The 21207-nt window shown below is 36.0% G+C and overlaps 1 protein-coding gene across 2 annotated transcripts in view; it reads left to right on the top strand.

The window, feature by feature from the left end:
- The window catches only part of TRAPPC9 (trafficking protein particle complex subunit 9), a 521077-nt gene that overhangs the window by 166229 nt on the left and 333641 nt on the right, over positions 1 to 21207 (top strand). For both annotated transcript variants that reach the window (XM_052787671.1, XM_052787670.1), the window contains one exon: positions 17484 to 17626. In XM_052787671.1, the coding sequence (XP_052643631.1) occupies positions 17484 to 17626 (143 nt within the window). The remainder of the gene's footprint in view (positions 1 to 17483; positions 17627 to 21207) is intronic.

The raw sequence follows: 21207 nt of genomic DNA, 5'->3' as shown, positions 1-21207 counted from the left end.
AGGATGTCTATGCTACCAATGCTTTTGAGGAGGGACAGGGGATTTTATTTTGTCTCAAATCTGATATTATAGACTTGAATGCCTAGTAGTGGATGGAGTACACCTTCCAATTTAGTATCCCAGAATCGTTTCTGTTGGAAGGGATGTCTGGAGATGCTCTAGTCCAACACACCTGGTCAAAGCATGGTCATCTAGAGCAGGTTACTCAGGGCCATGTCCAGTCAGATTTTGAGTATCTCCAAGAACGGACACTCCATAAGCTTTTTGGGCAAGCTGTTCTAGCATTTGACTATGCTAACAATAATAAAACTCTTCCTTATGATTAAAGGGAATTTTCTGTATTTTATTTGTACCCATTGCCTCTTGTCCTTCCATTGGAACCCATTGAGAAGAGCCTGGCTCCATCTTCTTTGGACCCTCCCATTGGGTATTTATACACATGGATAAGATTTCACTGAGCCTTCTCCAGGCAGAACACTCCAAGCTCTCTTGGCCTATCCTCATATGATGGATGCTCAAATTCCTTAATCATCTTCATGACCCTGGGCTGGACTTGCTCCAGTATGCCCATATCTGTCCTGTACTGGACACAGCACTCCTGATGGGTCTCAGCAGTGTTGAGTAGAGGGGAAAGATCACCTCCCTTGACCTGCTGGCGATACTTCCTAATTCAGCCCTTCATAATTCACCTTGAAATAATCAAGTTTGCGTGTTCAAGATGACTCCACAATGTGTGCAAAGACTCAATAAATAAGAACAAGTAGGAGATTGACCACAAAATGATCTTCCTGATCCAGACAAACCAAAACCTGAAAATGCACCCATAAAGACCAACAGTGGATTGTGCAGAGTTCACACAAAGTCATGAAGGTGGACTGACAGAATAATAGAATCATAGAATATCTCAAGTTGGAAGGTACCCATAGGGATCATCAAGTCCAACTCCCTGCTCCTCACAGGACTACCTAAAATTAAACCATGTGACTAAGAGCATCATCCAGACGCTCCTTGAACTCTGACAGGCTTGGTGCTGTGACCACTTCCCTGGGGAGCCTGTTCCAGTGACCAACCACCCTCTCAGTGAAGAAGAGAAAATGTGAAAGAATATAGTAGGCAGGGGAAACTTATTTACAAAGCTTTTAAAATTCTTCTCTATCTCATTTGTGCTTGTTCTTAGAAATTTCTAACTTCTAAGTGGTGGAAAGGTAGGCTTTTATTAGGAAAGAGAATTCTAGATATATCTATCTCAAATTTTTGACTGACTTGAGGTCCCATCATAATTTTGTGGTTAACTTTATCCTGTTGTATTTTAAACCTGGATAGTTTCTTTTTAACATTTTGTGCCTATTGCAGTTGCCTTGGCACAATTCTAGTACCAAATATTTGAAATACTACATATAACTCTAATAACTCAATTTTTTCAGAACTTGTTTGGATTTCTTGTCTGCTTTGGAAAAGTTAATTTCCTTTTTTAAATCCATATAACTTCATTTTTCTCTGATACGGGTTGAATGCAGATAGGTTTCCTTAGGCAAACAATTGCAAATCAACCCGAGTAGAGTCCTTAAGAGTAGTTTACACTTTTCCTATATTAAAGCTGTGAGGCTTATATATTTAAACTGAGCTCTTATGTGTCTTTATTTCAATAGGAAAAAAGTTACCGTCATGTTACCTGGTAAAAATAGATCGTAAGTTGCCAAACAGATTGTTTACCATTTGGTGTGATAAAATTAAAATGTTAGAGATGGACAAGAACAAATTGATTCTTTATAATTTTATTATTTTTTTAAAGCAGCTTGTGACACTTATCTTCTAGATGCAAGAATATGTAGTCAACTATTTATACTTCTTTGTTGCTTCCCTTTGAAATCAAGTTTTGACTACTATTTACCTTCTATTAGGGAGAGTATAATACAAATTTATTGGTAAACAGTTAATGACTTTTAAATATTACAGTTCCTAACTCTATTCAGTAAAATCCTATGTGTAATAGAACATGAGTGTGTAAGATTCAGTGTTCTTAATTTCTCCCAGTAAGGAATGAGTTCATGAATCGTAAGGGAGCACTTTTTTTTAGCAAAGATGAAATTGAGCCATCACCTGATTTTAATCATTCATCATTAAAAAAAGGGGGAGAAGTCATAGGAGTACTTTTGAATGGCTGAAAATGTGTATTTTGATACTTTAAATAACCAAATCTAATTTTCATGTAATTACTCCTGTCTTAAAAGAAAAACAGAACAAAAACAAACACCCAAAAAACCCCAACAAACTGAAGAGAAAAAATTTAATTTAGTTTTGAATGAAGCAAAGCACCATCATTCAGGTTGAATCAGTTTGAATAAAAAAATAATATCATGATTCCATCACAATTCTTTTAATTGCCCTTTTTTTTTTGTCTCAAAACATTGTATTGCATATAGATTTTCCAAGAATAGGATATTGGATTTCTTTTGCCTCTTGACTATTGCATAATCGAATGGGAACGTACCAAAAATCGTTCCTGACTTTTAGCCAGTGTTGCTGCAATAACTAAAAAGTATTTGGCCTGTTTGCATGCAGGTCTACCGTACACCAAGCACAGTGTCCTGATCTGCTGTGGGAAGCGAGTATGTAGCACAGAATGGAGGGGGTCAGGGCTCCATTCAGTTCTATGTATGGTGCGCTCCTCAAGTCCTGTGGACTTAAGTTGCTTTCAGACAACTTCTCAAAATAGGCTTTAGTTAGTAGTTATTTTGCATATCCTTCTTTAGGCTAAATAATTAATTGTAGGCTATCAGGTATGTTTTGTACATTTTCAGAAGTACAGGATGGTGTCCCACCTTTTTGTTTAAAATTAATCTCTACGAATTTCATTGTGTCACATGCAGCAGTTTTGTCATTGAAGTGACAAATGGGATGGATAGAAGTTTTGATTTTTGTTATCATGTCATTATATTAATTTGCATTGATACGGTTTTTACATTGTGCATATGTTACCTTGCCTTTTGGTGAAATGATTACTAAAGCATCTACAAAAAAAGCCAGGATTTTATGAAGATTTGCAAAAATGAGTTTACAAGGTATTCTTCATTTTACAGAAGTCACTATGTTTACAGTAATGACATATTTTTAAGACTGTTAAAATTTGAAAACATACTTTTCTTCATTTCAAGACCAAATAGGAGCATGTATTCTAACTGTCATAATTCTGTAAGAATAGGTAGCAAGAGGATGTCAGTGCATTGTCTAACTGGGAACATGACAGGATTGTTGAGTTGCAACTTTCAATACATGTACACTAATAGACTTTTATGGAGAAGAAACTTTGAGATTGTTGCATGTTCTCAGATCATGTCTCATTTTTCTTTTCTCCCGGTGAAAAAAAGTTGTCAAAGTTGGGGGGTTTTTTTTGTTTGTTTGTTTGTTTTCCCAAATCAGTCATTCTTTCTTAAATAAGGTGAAGACAAAATCCACCCATGTGTCAGTTGTAAGGGAAATAATTATTGTTCAATGTATGTTTATATGAAATAGTTTTTCCATATAAGCTGTTAGGAATTGGCACTCTTCCTAGTTATCTGATTTTGGTTGTTTTTTCCCATAGAGCTCTTATTTCTGTAGAACTTAATGGATGGTCAAGTGGAATTCACAGAAACAGGATGGTTTTGGCTTAGGATTTAATTGAATATGAGTAACAGTTGGAAAATTAATGATTATTTATCTGTTTTAAATCTCTGAAGTTATGAGTCACTGTTTGGGAGTTTCCTGCTGCATATTTATGAAGTTCTCTGAGTGAGCTGACTCAGTGTGTTTTTTAAATAAGCATTTGTAATCCTTTTAAATGTGTGCTAACCACTTAGATTGGAAATCAAGTTAGCATCCCTAATAAAATCAAAATAGTTATTTAAAGATCAGGCACCAGTACCTTATATCTATCTATACTATTTCATAGAATCACAGAATATCTCAAGTTGGAAGGGACCCGTAAGGATCGTCGAGTTCAACTCCCTGCTCCTTGCAGGACTACCAAAAACTAAACCATATGACTAAGAGCGTCATCCAGATGCTTCTTGAATATGTATATATTTTTATTTGTATATAAAATGTGTATAGATGTATTTTGCAAAAATCTTTTAAATTTAAGAATTTGTTTAAGTTCACCACTGGGGTTCCCTAGAGAGTAATGTGAGAAAGAATTTTTTGCTGAAATTTTATTTGTGTAAGCAGTTGTTGGAAGATGGTGGGATATGTTTAATGTTCTTGAGTGTCCCAGAGAAAAAAGGAGGGAATCAGAGACTGACTATTTCCTGTTCACACAGAGAGAAGATCTTCTGTTCCTTCTGTTAGAAAGTGGAGAGTTCTCCTGGTTTATTAGCATCTGATGGTTTTAGATGGTTTTACGACTTAGATTCTGGAATTAGATTTGTCATGTTTCCTTCAGGAAAAAATCTCTGAATCTGCTGATTAATTCTCTTGTTAATGGTGAGTTACTGGACCTAATGATAACGACCTCCAGTTGACTTTTGAGAATGTATTTTGTTGGAGGGGGAAAAAACAAAAGTAACAACATACATCTAGGCTTTTTTTTAATGTTATTTTTTATAAGATATTCTGTTACTTTTAAAGCATAATTGATCTATGTGAAGAATACAGATGTGTTAGTAGTGGCAGCTTGAAAACAATGATGGTCCAAGTATTGTCTGAATTGCGAGATCACGCTCAGAAATCAATGATAAATGCATACTGCAGACTGGTCTGACATACGCTGTTCAAATTGTCAGTGACTAGCCCTTTATAAATCTATATTTCTGAGAAAACATTTTGTGATGCCCTTCATCTCCTTTAAGACCTTTACCTTTGTAAAATTTGTCTGTTTTCATTGTAACATCACAGAATTTAAAGTGTCTTCTCAGCCTTCAGTAATCTTTGGTGCAGGTGGGACTTGGAGTGGGCAATGGTGCTGGAGCTTACTGGCATGGACCATGTTTATCTGGCTGAATTATGGCAAAATGGGATCAGTGAAGAGAGGAAATGAATTTTAGTGTCATCTCTACTTCTGATTCATATCTGCAATTATCATCTTGTGTTTACTGAAGAGCTAAGTCGAAATTCTCAATATTGAGGAAAAACATTTGAGGAAGTCACATACACTGAGTTTATTAAGAGAACTGTATGTTTTAATAACGTGAGTGAATGCTTGGTTGCTTGGCGTATTAGCTTTCGGATAGCATGCCCAGTAAAAGAAAGAAGATACATTAGAATGGAAAGTGTTGCCACAACTCTAGGACCTGATTTCTAGCAAAACTATAGAACAAATTTAATTTCTGAAGCATTAATCCCTGAAAACCAATTTCACTCTTTTTTTATTCTGTTAGTTTTTATCATCATATTAAGGAGTAAGAATGTGCAATATTCATTCCATATAAAACTCATTAAATCAGTGATAAATTTAGCTCAATAAGTTTACTGATTTTGAAAATGATTGTGCTACTAAAGCCTCTATTTCCAACCCAAGTAGCAGCTGAAAAATCTGAAGTACTCAGTCTTCCATATTTATATGTTAATGGATATGCTGAATAAACAGATCTATTGATTAAGTTGTTCAAGCATTCCTGTTTTAAAACCTCTTTCTTCTCTTGCTCCTACTTTTGAAAAATCACTTAATTGGGCTTATCCCTCCTGATCACAGGAATTCCTGAAAAAAAATGAGAATTGTTTAACACAAGAATACCAAAGAGCTCTCATGTAAAACTCTGATCACTCAGTTTCATGGATCTTTTTTGTGTTAGAGATGATTTTTTTCTGATTTGCTGGGTGCATTATTTCTTTTTAAGGTACTTGAGCTATTGCAGAGGAGGATTTGTTTTGTCTTTTGAGGTTGTGGGTATAATTTTTGTTTAGAGTACAATACAGCCATATTATGAATAAAAAGTATAAGAACAGTGAATGGAGTTGGGTTCTTCAGGAGACTGTTTTGAACAGTGAATGGATTTGAGATCTTCAGGAAACAATTTGTACTTTTTGTGTGCCCTTTGTATGGGATAGATTTGTATGTTGTAAAATACAAACTCTAAATTTTGCTTACTTGGGTTATGGTGATGGTCTTGGACCTGTGTCAGACCATACACCCATAGGGGAATGCGTGTGACTCTTCCTTTTTTGTCTGGGATATAATCTTCATATTCTCTGATGTTTAAAAAGTTTGTGAACTTTGAAAAGTTAAGGTTTTTATTGCCATTGGGGAAGCAGAGTAACTAATACAATTACTTTATTCTTATTATTGGTAAAGATAGTAAAAACAGAAGTGTAACAGCAGAGTTAATAATAAGGTATGTATGTTGGGATACTGTTGAAATGTTTTTTTATGAAGGGCAGTCATGGTAAGCAAATCTGTCAGAATTCTTTGAAGCATATGCTGAGCTCGTGAACAAAGGGAAAATCATTGATACTGCTTACTTGATTCCTAAAACACTTCCAAAAAGACTCTCACAAAAGACTTTTTGAGAGAAACAAATATTCTGTGAGATAAAAGTGGAGGTTCCATCATTAGTCAAGAGCTGGGTAAAGGTAGGATAAATGGCCCATTTTCTCACTGAAGGGTGGTCTCCAGAATAATTGGTAGGGATCTGTATTGTTCCTGTGCCATTCAGCATGCTCATAAAGGATCTGGATATTAGGGTGATTAGGATTGCATCAAAGTTCATCAAGGGTAGCGTATATGAAAACCAAGTTTTAAGGATTATCTTGTGATAGAGGTGGGTTGTTAAAATTTGAGATGAAGGTCAGCATTGATCCACACGTGCATTGTAAAGTAACGCACATGAAGAAAACGCAACTTTAAGTCCATATACATGGTGATGAGCTCTGAATTAACCGTTGCCATTAAGGATAGAGATCTTAGAGGTATGAGACATTCTATGAAGGTGTTAGTTTAATTTGTAGTAGCAATGCAAAAGGCAAACAGAATATTAGAAATAACAGAAAATAAAGGAATAGAGGGCAAAACAGGAAGTTTCTTCTGTGTTTACCCCACTTTGTGTGCAGTCTTATCCCATTTTCTCACAAAGGACATGGTAGAAGGGTACAGTGGAGGGATGGGCCAGCATTGAGGAAGTGTGAAACAGTGTAGAAGTGTTTGGCATGAAAAAAATAAAACTGAATAACTTCATTGTGTTCCCCAGAGATTTCAGGTTGTTGCATATGAGCCTATTCAGGCGTGGTGGTGTTGCTTTGATTACCTTCCTGGGTGGGAGGGTTGGAGAAGAAAACTTGCACTCACACTTGCAAACGTTAACAGTGTCATGCAGCTTTCTAAAATTCTCATTTGCTTCACTCAAAATATATACTGAAAGATAATACTTGATTGCTGAGTCTGCAGTAGCAAGATGTGGTGGATAGCAATTAAAAAAAGCAGTGTGCTTGCTCTCTCGAAAGTGAGAGATGACCTGCTTGTGGATGAGTAGCAACATTGATCAGATGTGTCATTCTTAACTGGGGAGCACTTGTTTTTGTTTTTTTCCTGATGTTCTTTCTGGGGTTGTAACTATTTTGATACGATGTTGTTTTTTCATTTATAGTTTCATAACATGTAGGGTGTTTATGCTGGACACATGTTCTTTGCACCGTTATGCCCAACAGTTGGTTTTATCCACCTCTCTTAGGTGTGTTCTTTTAGTGAGAAGATACCGGACAGCATCTTGTGCCTTTGCTCTTGGGGACCCTGATACAAGGTGTAATGAGCAGGTTTCAGTGAGGAAATACAGTGATGCTTCTTTACAGCAACCAACATGTTACACAGCCATTGCTGGGTGAACCAGTCTGAGTTGTTGGTCTCCACACACAGAAATTTCCCCTTTGAAGGGCGTGTGTGTGTGTGATTTGTTCATCAACATCTATCCCTGCATTTACTCTCCTTTTGTACCTTCCTACTTCAGGATCAGGGCGGGATTTCAGAATCAGAGAAGTTATTGAGGAATGTGTGTAATGAGTTGCCCCTCCATTCCTTCGAGTCCTCCAAGAACAGAAAGCAGGGCTGCCTGATTTCTTAGCGCACGTTTTTCTAGGAGGTTCTGCAGTTTAGGCAGGTTCTGTCAGTAGACAGAAAACTCTTGATGGGAATGGTCCACATAAAAGTTACTTGTATTTAAATTATTTTTAATCTCTCATCTGTATCTCAGCCAACGAGATTCTGTGATAGCTGTGGTCAGCAGTGCTTGTATCTAAGTTGACAGAGGTATAACCTTTGAGGCAGTTAAGAACATGCATCAGCCACTTGGGCATTCGGCTGCAATAGTACTGCCCTGGAGGCCTGGATGCAATTTGCCTTTAATTAAAGAAAGCAGAATTCTGTGATTGTTATTACAAGAAGGATTATGTATTATATTTCCTGAATATTTCCAGAGGGGAATTGAACTCTAGGAGGGAATACTGTCCAGAGGAATAATGCCATATACTCCTCTTTCTCCTATCTTTTGGAAGTAACAACTTGTGTTCTAGCTAAAAAATGCACACAAAATAACTTCCAAATGTGTGACTGCAATAGCCAATTAGAAAGTGCACAGTTTAATGCGAGATCAATGCTCTTCAGTAAAAGATTGCTGTATATTGTATTTTATCTGTCAATCTGTATATGTTTGTTAGAATGACCTTTGATTCACCCTGTTCATTAATGCGGAATGACTATAGCATGCCTGCCTTTAAACTTAATATTATTCTGCTCACATCTCCATTCTCATTATAAACATGGCTATTTTTAGCTAGCACAGATTCAGAATATGCCTTGTAAGCTTAAGGGGGATTTATGGAGCTCCTGTGTGTATTCACTAGAGATTCCTTGTTGAAGCTTACTGATTTAGGATTGGGGAGGGGTAAAATGTACTATTTAATTCCCGGCATATGCCTGCAGGAGCTATATTTAGCTACAGCTACTTGTCACTGCCATTGTGCTATTTTTACAAAGGGATGCAGCAGTTTCGTTGTTCAGGAGCTTAACTAGACATAAATGTAGATGGATGAGCTACATAAACATTGGTGTGCTGAAAAATTGCTACTGAAAGTCAGTGTGTATGCTGTAGGTGTACTTGAGTAAAACTGCACTAGAGCATGAACACAACAGGCACTTTGTTCAATAGACTGGTTGTGTAAATTCACCTGATTAACACATGTGCTAAAAATTATATTTAATTTTGCTTTAGACTGATAAAGTAGTTTAACAGGAATAACAACGTGGGTTTTGTATTTGTACATAAAAAGGTCTGACTTAATGCAGTGGCACAATTTATTTCATTGCTTAATCAGTTATTAAGAATTTTATCATAGCTTTTGTAGTTGCCATGTATATTTTTAATGGAATACAGAAGAGAAAAATTAGTATGGAGAATGCTTGCTGCAGTTTGGTTCTAGAGGATGATTACATATGCACCACAAGATGATTACATATGCATATCCTTTTTATAATGCATGTATCAGGGCTCTTGCTATCATTTACTGTACTATTTGGTGCTTTAATGAACAATATCTACTGGGAGAGTCTCCTTTTCCTATTTGTGTAAAATTAGGAATTCTACCTTGATCAATTAAGTATTCCAGTAGATTTAGATTTGCTTCATGATTTGCATTCAAAGAAATGTATAGGTACTTACTGTCCTTTCTTGGCTGCTTAATTTCTTCTCAAAAACACAGGATTTATTTTTTAGCAAAAAAAAAAAAAAGAAAAAAGAGAGTTGTTGTGTCATTTATAAAAATACAGAAAACCTGAAATATATTTTGTGTATCAGAAAATCAGACAGGCTAGCCATAAGTGAAAAGACTAATATTCTCCAGTGAGAGAGCAATGAATAGATCTCTTTCTGCAAAATTGCATGGTATCACTGCGCACTCATTCCATTGATTATTTTCATGTAAAAATTCAATTTATGATATAATTTACTTTTTATGAACCATGATACGGTGTTTTCTACGGGTAGAAAATTTCATATATGGTTGTTCATGTATTCCACTTCTGATCTTCATTTCTTATTGTGGACTTTCTTGGGCAGCCTAAGATTTGTGCCAGATACTAAAGACATCAGGGAGGACTAATTTATTTTCAGTTTTGGAATAATGGTCAGCTTGAAATAAACCGTGTGAGGTAAAGGCTTGGTGCTCTCCTTATCACAAATGATATACTCCACTTCTCCTCCCAAATGTCCTTTCAATACCAGTATTTCAAGTAAAGGAAGGTCTAAGTGTTTGAGGGAATGGTGTGGTTTCTTGCATGGAAGAAGCTTTGAAGATATCAGCATCCAAGTCCCCGTGGTCTGAGTTTTGCAGTAAGAGACTGGTCCAGAGGGTCAATGGTAAGAAGCGTCTGTATCTCAGAAACCATGAAGTATGTCGTGAGAGCATTCAGATTTCAGTAATGCTGCTCTTTGCTTAGCTCTCCTCAATGGGGAGTAATAAAAACACAACACTACTGACATTTAGTTGGAGTTTTTTTTCTATTAGACTGGAGATTTTTGTCTGCCCAAGGAGAATTATAGAATCTCTAGCTAGTCAGCAGTTTCTCTGCTTTTCCTCTTTAGTGGTGTGTGGGGGTGTGTTTTTTTCTTTTATCCTCCTGAGAACAAGTGGGCAGGAGGATATTCAGCTTATGTACATAAGGGCACCTGTTGCTTCTCCCAATGCTGCTGTTAAACCTCGTTTTTTTTATACAGACTTTATCCTTTAAGCCTGGTTTTTATACAGACTTTATCCTTTGTCAGGTTGCCCTGTGGGATCATGGACTGTAGACTCGATGGGAGAAAGAAGCAAAAATCACAACTATTTGTCTTTTGTTAGACTATTGTAAACTGAAACTCAAGAAAGTGCTAACTAAATTAATTTTGAAAGTCGAATACATAGGCAGAGATATGTGCATTTCTCAATGCCAGGACTGAATTTTTTCATGAGATCAACTCTAAACATAGACACAGTTTTTGCATTCACAACTTGGTCCAAGGACTGGAAGCTTGACCTATTTGAGTCCCATCTTCCTTTCAGCTACGTAGGCATCTTCATTTCCCTCCCAATGCTCACATTCTGGTCTTCCCTGAAAAAAGATTCAACTGTGTTCAGTGTACTGCATTTCTCTATGAACCATGTTGCTGGAGCAGCATATCCCACGTGCTTGGATTTGAAAGCTTGCAGTCTCCAAGAGTGGACCTTTCTGGGTTTGGTCCAGTAGTGCTTCGGCCAGGTAATTTTGATAGTAAAGATAGGAAATTGAGGTGTGGAGCCACATACAGAAAGAAGGATAAAAAATTTAGTCTGACTAGGGCAAAAAATCCCTACTCCACTCCGTGGTAACTGTGTGCTGTGCAGATGGGGGTGAACCATGCAGCTTCTCAGCGTGAATGAAGGTGAGCGAATAGGACTGGCCTGAGGCAGCAAGGAGCAGAAGAGAGTTTGAATGCCCCGTTTGGAACCGTGGTCTGCAGCCTGAAGCATCACGGAGGCCCTGCGGGGCTGTGCGAATACAATGGCCCTGAGGAGAACTCAGCCTCATGTCCCAGAAGCAGTGAGGAATGGGGGAGCAGGTGGAGATGCCACCAGCTCTGCATCTCTGCACCCACGGGGCTGAGGCAGTGGGACGCCGTCTGTGTCAGCAGCGCTGGCACTCTGAGCACACTTTCAGCTGGCCATCTCTTTGCTGTTGTTACTAGCATATTTATTGTCAGGGTTACCTGGTGCTGTTGAAGAGTGTGGTTATTTTGAGAAACTTTCTCTTTGTTACTGCCAGATAATTGAATTAGTTGCAGTTAGGCAGCTGAAATTCCTGATCCGTGTATTATTTACACAATCCTCAAAGCTCTTAAAAGAATTTAAGCATGGCACCCAATAGGAGAAATTGAGAAATTAATCTTGTAGAGAGAGATTCTCTGTTTTGTAAGGTGGAACTGATGAACTAGTACATTTTTATTTCTCTTCATTACTGATGAATATCACTGATTGCCCATCAGAGTTGAATATGGGAGTGGAATGGTCAGAGAAGGAGAGGAAAGAAGGAGGGAGGCAGACAATTTAACAAAATGGGGGTTTATAGTCTGTTTAAGGAAAAAAAACCAACCCACTCAAACCAACCAGAAAACAAAAGGCATCCAATGAGAAAAGGGGCTAAAAGTCAGAAAGAATGGTTAAACGCTCATTAATGCATAGAGCATGTCCTGCTAATGCTAATTTGCATGAGAAGCAGCTCAGGAGCATGATGGGATTTGGGAAGAAAACATATTTACTGTTGGGCAAGTAAATTTTTTTTTTTTTAAGGAAGGTATACTGGAAGATTAGACACCTAGAATAAGTTATTTTTCAAATTTCAAGCTCTAATCCCATGAGAAATTATATTTATTAGTAAGAATTGTTTTCTATAAGCAGTTCAGAAACTAAAATGGAAAGATTATAGTCTGAATTTATATATTTTTAGTCTGGTCTTCATGCTGCCTTTTTTTTTTTTTTTTTTTTTTTAATGTTATATCTTAATGGGGAGCCTGCAATGGTAAGTTCTGGTATTTCTTCACAGTTATTGCAGTTAGTATCTGCAGAGTCTCAGGAGCAAGCTGCCTATATCTAAGTACTGGCATTTCATCTTGTATGAAATGTTGAGATCTACTTAGTGTCATTTTTACTATACTAAGGAGATTTAGAAAAGACCTGAAAATGCAGCATATGTGAGTCTTTCTTACAAAGTACAATTTGTTAATTTAATTATGGAAAACAATGCTAATGGATGTTTCAAAAATTAATGTTCCAGTTTGAAAAAAATTTGATGACAAAATCTTGCTTTGCTATCTGAAACACAAAATGCAGTATTTATGGTGATGCAATACTGTAAGAAGAAATACTATAAAACAGAATCTTCTGGTTCTTCCAGTAGCAAGATACACACAGGGATAAAATCAGACTTATTGCTAGTATAATTGCTTAGGAGTAAAGAAACAAAGAATAAAGAAACAAATCTACTAAGCAAGATAGATGATGTAAGAATTAAACCCAACTTTGTAAATTTTACAAAACCAAAAATTTAGATGCATAAAAGTGTTTTTCAGCAGTGAGGAGGAAAATATATGAACATTTTATTGATTGTTTACTTATTAACAATATATCACTATAAATTTGAGTTTCCCAACTAGTAATTCACCTACTGTGTATATTGTTCTTATTGTTCGTAGTTTCTTTGTTGATTATATCTAATGTTGCTGTTCAGTAATTATTCCCCTTTTTAAAAGAAAATGACTCTTAATGTTTTTCATATTCTGAAGGATTTTTTTCTTAAAACAAGTCTGATTATGAGAGTTGCTAATATTAAATTAAGCTAATATTTTGTGTTCTTCTATGGAATGTTTATTTTCCTTTACATACAGCATATAATGATTATGTCTCTGCAGGTGGATTCTTATATCCTTGAGTTACAGTTACCTTAACATACTCTAAGCCCATTTTTTGAGCCAAAATAGTGCTCTTTGCTACATATAACTTTGAACACTTTTTTGGGGTAAAGCTTCTTGACTCTGGTAGTCAGTCAACCCTCTTACCAGAGAACAAGCATACAGAAAGGATTGAGCACCATATTTAACATCCAAGCACAAGAAATCCCCTTAATCACTGCTCTTTCCCCCTTCACTTATATGTTTCTTGTGTCATTAGCTGTTTTGGGGAGACCTGTTCTCAATCAATAATGTTCTAGGTTCTGCGTAAGTAGCAATATTTTGTAGAATTATATGGAAATTCTCTTTAGAGTTTACTCTGTACTTCTGGCTAGGAAGTACTATAGTAGTACTTCGGTAGAAATAATTGATCTGAGTTGTAGATTATAATTGTTTGAATTGGCAATTAAAAATCAGTATATGAAAGGTGTTACTGTTCAGAGTCACTACTGAGGGATTGGCAGAGGAGTACTAACTATTGTCACTTAGGAAACTTCAATGCCACATGTTTTGCTTTTCATTAGTGGCATAGTGTTATTCAAATAGCAGTCCTTTTCTAATTTTGCTTTTAATTCTGAATATGGGAAGCATTTCCATGAGCAGACTGGAGAGAATGATTTTTAAAAAAACAAACAACTGGTACCTGCTCTATGCAGAAAATATGTTTGAGGAAAAAATGCATGAGAGAAACCAAAATGGTAATTTTTTGATAGTTTATCTGTAAAATATTTCTTGTCAATATAGTAGGTGGTATTAATGTCTGGTACCATTGCTTAAGAGTCTTGTCATCTGGAACTTACATGCAGAAACACTTTTGTTTCCTTTTCTTCATCAATAGAAGGAAGTACCAATGAAGTAGTAAAAAATTTATCAAGTCATCATATAGGTTAAACAATTTACCCATATTTTTACCATTGAGTTTCCAGAATGCAGCTCAGCTTAAAAACAAGAATCCACCCCCCCCAGTCCATAGATATTCTGAATTCCAGATGTGTTCAGTTAACAATAGGCTTCTTTTTCTGGCTGCCTGCCCTGAGAGGTCAGTGTACTCCGTCCTTCCTTCCTTTTCTTTTTTATGGATCATCCGCAGGCAAAATTATGTTCATAGTGACACCCTGCCATTTCCTTTTGGTCTGCAGTGAAGCAGTTTGGAGAAATCTAATAAATTCTGTTGGTATTTATAAAAATGAATAGAATCTGCAGCTCAGTCTGTTATTTGTGTAGGTTTGACAAGGCCACTGGAGTAAGTATACAACGTTATTTAAATCAGGGGCTGTACCATTTGGACCATTCTTCTTTGCAGGTGCTGTGGGAGAGAATGGTAAATTGTTTTAAATTGGAGGTTTGTAAGTTTATGAAAGTGTAAGATTTTTTTTTTCTGTCCTAGAGATAGAAAATCAATCTTTCATATTGTATGTGGAGTCCTTTCCAAGGTACGTGTGCGGAGAGGGGTTTAAAGAGGATTGAATTTGGGGTTTTTTTACATTCTGTTCATATTACATGAATCCTAAGCAATAAAACTTTCTCTGATCACCTGAAGGCTCCTGTAGAAATCGGTTCCTTCAGTCATGTTCCTCCCTACGCATACATCTACAGTCCTGATGTAAAGTCTGCCTGCTGTTTTATCTTTGTGTGTAAGTGTACGTTCCTAGAAACCCTGCAAATTATCATGGCCAGAGAAAAACTATAGGTTTGGGTGTTCTGTGGTTCTCCGAGATATTAAAAATCTCTGTGTCCTCAGTATTAAATGTCCCCAGTTAGATCTTACATTTTGGGTGAGAAGAGGTGTTCTCCTGTTGTCTACATTAATAGAAGACCATTAGGTTTTCTTTTCCCTGTTCTCTAGCATGGGGTGTGGGGGACATGCAGCGTCATCAGTAAGTTTTCTTCGACAAATTCCTCACTACGACAGGGACCAAGATTATGATGATGCCCTTAAACTGTCCTGCTCATCAATGTCACATAATGGTTGTATTTTTTAGCCTTTTTTCTGGAGGTTTTTCATTTGGTATAGGATGTTACAAAGTGTTTTGCATCTGGAATGATAATGCTCTGTGACCTTTCAAACTAACATTTATTACGTGTTTACCTGTAATTATATGGTACTGGGCTTAATAAATCAGCTTTGTGCCATGGTCCTGTGTCGAATGAACTATGGATCCATACCACAGGAGCTTTCCCAAGCAGGATACTGTCAGTATTGCAGAAATAATACAGAACATATATAGCTAGAGTTTTCACAGATATCCTAATTGAAATTGAAGTCCATTCTCACATTATGATGTAAATAGTGTCAGATCCCTGTACTTACAGAGTCTGGCTCTGATTTTTATTAAATGGTCCAGCTGGTTAATTAGAATGAAGTATGTTTTGAATGGGTTTGCGCTTTTTTATTTTTGTATTTAATATTGATTAGCTCTCCTGACATAACATAAACTTGAGTTCGTTAACTACAAATTAGGAATTGACATAAGCAGAGTAGACGGGTATGTCCAGCGTACCCAGTGAAGGTTTTAATCTGTATTACGAGGTGACTCTTATGAATTTCAATGAAACTAAATTAGGAATTGGAGTTAACCCACTTAAAAGCAAGCTGGAAATAGGCAAAACATGTAAGCATGTACATGCAGGAAAACATTGAACTCTTGATTTTGGTGTTCTTTAAATCACTGGATTGTGGTTATTTTAAGAAATTGATTGTATCCATGTTTCTGTTCCTTCAGCCAAACTTAGAAACAGAATGGCATCAAACATAAATGTTTTTTTGTAAGTTAGAAAATCCTTAGATTGTTCCTTAGAGCTAGAAATTAGGAGGTTTCATAAATTGTTTTGTAAGTCTTCAATTGAGAGGGAGAGTACTTTTCAATGTGAGGATTGATGACATCTGATAAGTATAATTGGTTTCCTGGATAAGTTGTTGATTTGAGGTTTGGTTTTTTTCGGTTTTGGAGGGGGTTTGTTTTGTTTTTTTTTTTTTTTTTAATAAAGAATGAGCTAAAAGCCAATCAAAGAGGAGATAGGTGCTGTTTCTAAATCTTTTTAAGAAACAGCTGTCCTTCTAGACATAACATGGTAATGCCCCTGTCAGGGTAGAGGTCTGTCACTACCTCTGTCCTTGCTCTGAGATGTGGCAATAGCAGCTGCTTGGGGACCAGAATAAGAGCTGAGAAAAAAAAAAATCCAGTGACACGTCTCAGATTCTTGCCTTGCTTCCAGCAAACTGTATTTCAGGAATGTAATGAAAGAAGAGGTGGTATGTAGTGTCTTTGAATGAATCAAAGGTTTGTTCTGAGCTTGAACACTGATGATAGCATGGGGACTGGGATGCTTGGAAGCTTCCCACATGCTGTTCATTAAGGAAAAAGACATGAAGCCCAAAATTTCATCACAGAAGTAAAGGCTTACTACTACTGGGAGTATTGAGTGTGTAAGACTAATGCTAGGGAATCACCCTCATTTTTAATATTTGCTAGCCAATCTTGTTCTATAAAATGAACATCAAAGAAATACAAGGTTCATGCACTAGATCTAGTTAACAGTGTTGTTTTAAGCTGTTAGTTAATAGAGAGAAGCATATGCTTACCGTGACTTGTTGAGATACCAGATGCTTTTAGTTTTGTATAATCTTTATCTGTTCACACTCAAAAACTTTAAAGGTTTTCCATTTGATTATGAAGGTAATGAAGTGGTGAATATTTTTTCAAGACTATGAAAGTATATCATTTAATAAACCCTAAACTTTTCTAAGCAAAAATAAGCTCTTTATTTTTTCTGTGTTAAGTGTGGTATGGAGAGGAATTATGTAGAGAAGTCCAGCTGACTTTGTTCTGTACTCTTTAGTTTTTGAAAGGATTAGGAAAAAACCCCAACTCTTTACCTAAGATGCAGTTATTTGTTAGATTGCCTTTTTTTCTTGACATAATAGAATGGATGTGTTAGGAAAGCAAATTCTTGAGGGCATAGAAACTTTGTTGGTAAATCACTTCTGTGGTCTATTTTAATTGAACTTGTGAAATGCACAGTAATGAAACATAGCTAATAAGTAATTTACTTTTATTTCTCTAGACACTGGAAGCCATTTTGAATTTTAAGTACTCTGGTGGACCAGGACATGTTGAAGGATATTACCGGAACCTTTCACTAGGCCTTCATGTAGAAGTAGAGCCGTCTGTTTTCTTTACACGTGTTAGTACCCTTCCAGCAACAAGGTAAACCTTGTTTTGACTCTTGTATATTTGACTCATTGTCTCTATTATGTTGGCTATAACTGAAAGACCATGCTGGAAACTTTCGATATGATCAGCAACGTGTATGTAAACAATTATGTGAACAAATTTTCAAAATTCCTCATTTAGGAGTTTAACCTCCTTTAACTGCAGACTATGATTAAAGCAATCTATGTGCACTGGACAATTTCTGAGGTTCAAATGTTTTTTCATGATGGTTTATTTTACCAGAGACAGGATATCTCCTGTTTATTTTAAAATTTGATGACTCCTTTCTAAATCTCTTGGCTGTTGTGGTGTGTTGTGCACTACATTGTTTTGTGTTTGTCTAACAGAATCTTACCCAAAATGCATGTGTAAATGATTGTCTTTGGATGTGAGGAATAAACTGTAATCATTCTCTCCTTTGGTGCTTGCTTTCTCCTGTAAGCCACAGAGTAGTTTCACATATTGTAGTGAGTTTTAAAATCATGGCAACACGTGATGGTGGTCAAATGCCATAATCACAAAAATCTGATTGCCTAAAATTCATCAGCCACTGAGTGCAATCAGTTTTAACAATTTTTTTTTCTAAAATTGTCTTTATTTGCTGCTAAATACACAGTTCCTATTCTGCATGTTTTTATTAATTTTGCCTTGCTTTACATACCGCTTAAGCAAAGCCCCTTTTGCAAAAATGAATTCTGTAAGTTAATGATTTTACCGATCCTTAATCAACAATTTTTTGTTAATGTAAGTTCACCTATGCTAATAGTGAAATACTCTACAATCTTTAAATATTTGGGATGTATTTGAACTCTGGGAGTTCCAGAGGTGGCCTTTGAATAGCTGTCATTCAAAAGATGAATAAACAAGCTTGGGTTTGTTGGGAAGAAAGAAGACTGAGAATGGACTCTGTTTCAGTGTGTAAATACTTCTGAGGTATAAATATCAAGGAGAAGGAAATACTCTTTTAGATGAAGGATGAAGTTAGTGCAAGAAAAAATTGTTACAAATTGAACATGAATATGCTTTTATTAAAAATCCCCTTGCAATAATCAGCTACCAACTATCAAGTAGCAGGATTATTGAAAAGAAAGCCAGTGTTCATAGTGTGAGCAAGCATTTTGTTTGGTTTAAATTCTGAAATTATTTCATTGCAGTTATGTAATACTGCTACTAATAATAGTTGAGAGTGAACTTAATTGATCCAAGAGATTCCTACTGGTCCTAGGACCTTTTTCATGACAGACTTCAGAAATAAAACCCAAAGATAGGCAAGAAGAGAATATATGTCTAGGAGATACTGGGATTGTATTTCACTTTCAAAGAAATGATGAGTCACCAGTATCATACTATTGCAAAAATGTCAAAGGATGGATGGACAGCAACATAGTGTGCAAAACATGAAGTGTTTCTTTTGTTCCTATGAACAAAAGAAGTAAAGCCTCAAGAGAAGTTTGGGGCTTGAACTTGGAGAAACATGAAGAAAAGTAGGCAAGTTAGAGAAAGCCTAGAGCAAGAAGAGTGATAAAATGTGACTTATGCTTTAACATAAGCTTAAAGAAACTCTTAGTCTTGCTGAAGCAAAAGGCTGGCAGGGGACTTGAGTTTTTCATTACATAAATGGCACTGCCAAGACGATAGGTATCTGTTTTTCACAGCAGGTAATACAGTAAATAATGACCTTCGCATATAGCAAGGGAATTTTAGGCTAGGCAAAGATAACACAACACTGAAATAGATTTTGTAAAAACTGTTTAAAAATGAGACAAACAAGACTTTTTTTAAATGAGTAGATTGCCTCCAGCTCTTTTAAAAGAGACCTAAAACTGTATGACTTTATTGGTAAGCAAGTTTGTCAAGCATTTTGCTGCTTGAAAGTGTAGCATAATAGGCATAATTTTATTCTTTTAGGAACTGCTCTAGTAAAGTAAATCTAATGCTACTTGCAAAGTCAGAACATAGTATCCGGAACAGCTGTTTGCAAAATTCCAGGAACCTTATTAATGATGTTCAGAGTTTCGTCCCTGCAATGGCACATTCTTAGGCCTTTGTAAGGTTTTCAAGGTTTAATAAGTGATCTCTCTTGATCAACCTGGAAGTACCACAGCATCTACTTTAAATAGTTTTCAAGAAGATTCATGATACAGGTTAAAATACTTGGTTTGCATTTATTATTTGCATGCATAGTCCTCCTCATTCAGTGTCAGAAATGTCCTTTGTACTCTGCCTATGTATACTTTTAAATGGGCAGCATGACTGCTCTTTGGTTCACTGCAATTCCTTTCTTATAGTCACAGAGTAGCTTGGGTGTGAAGCTGCGAACCTTCCATAAAAGCTTCAAATATAACATGATACTTTTATTTGAAAGTCTCTTGTTGGTAAGCTGGCTCTTTGTGCTAGGTTTCCCCAGCTGTGGTTTGTGTAAGACAAGGTTATCCTACCCCTGCCTTGTCAATCTATTCTCAGGAATTTACTCTGTGTGGAAAGTATTTAATCCTGAAATCTTTAAAAATAGATTGAGGTGCTAATTCAAAGGTAGAGTTTCTGCATTGTTCAGCTGTGTACGGTTTCACAAGTCTTATAGCAGCAGGTGCTATATATAGTGGCTCCAATATAACCAAGTGCTTCAGCTCATATTGTATGCATTTGCTTCATTCTCTGCCTGTTCATCATACCGATCAGCATTTAAGTCAGTGGAAAGTTTATTTTAAGTGATTTGCTGATTGAAGGTGTAGTTAAAGATGTGACTGCTTTTAATTAGGGTGCCTAGAAGTTTTGCTGGGTTGGGGGAAAATACTGTAATATTTAATTTTTTTTCAGAAATGTTTTATTGCAAGACTTGTCAAAAGGCTGTTCAAATCTTTTTTTTGTTACATTAGGTATATATTGTCTGTTAAGTCATGAATGCATTTTGGTTTTAAGTGCTTATTATCCCTTGTTGTTTGTTCCATACTATTAGCTTTAGTGATCAGTAACACCATTCCTTTACTCTTGTGCTTCCCTGTGTTGATTCTCCATCAGAAGTCATGTGTCATTCGATATTATGTTTTAGAATGAAAAATAGCAAAAACCTGTCATCTTCCAACCTGTTAAGGATAACTATTTATCATTAAATGAAACAAAGTTTATTTTTTGACTGTTGATAATCTCTGCCAATATCTGAGACTCAATGACAGTAAATAATGTCAAATTTTGTATTTCTACTTGCTCTGTTAAATTCTTGAATCTGATTTCCTTTTGATTTACAGCTGAGATTTCATTGCTTAAATTCTATCTGAGGCACTGAGCTATTTTTGTTTAGTCATTATGAGAAACTGTATTTTATAATTTACCTTCTCAGCTGTCAATTCAAAATGAAAGTTATCATTACTTTCATTTTCTGGATTAAATTTTTCCCCTTTCTTTTATGTTTTTGTCAGTTTTATTTCACATTTTACCTCAACAAAATTAAGAAACAATAGCTACTAGCTGCTGGGCTTAAAAAGTCAAAGCAAAGTAAAAAAATTTGAACATTGATTCTTCCCCTAGGCCTTTACTGAAAAAACCAGCAAAAATGTTAATGAAATCACTTTTTTCCC

Source organism: Harpia harpyja, chromosome 5, assembly GCF_026419915.1.
Source record: "Harpia harpyja isolate bHarHar1 chromosome 5, bHarHar1 primary haplotype, whole genome shotgun sequence".
Taxonomy (NCBI): Eukaryota; Metazoa; Chordata; class Aves; order Accipitriformes; family Accipitridae; genus Harpia; species Harpia harpyja.
This window is presented reverse-complemented; position numbering and strand designations above follow the sequence as displayed.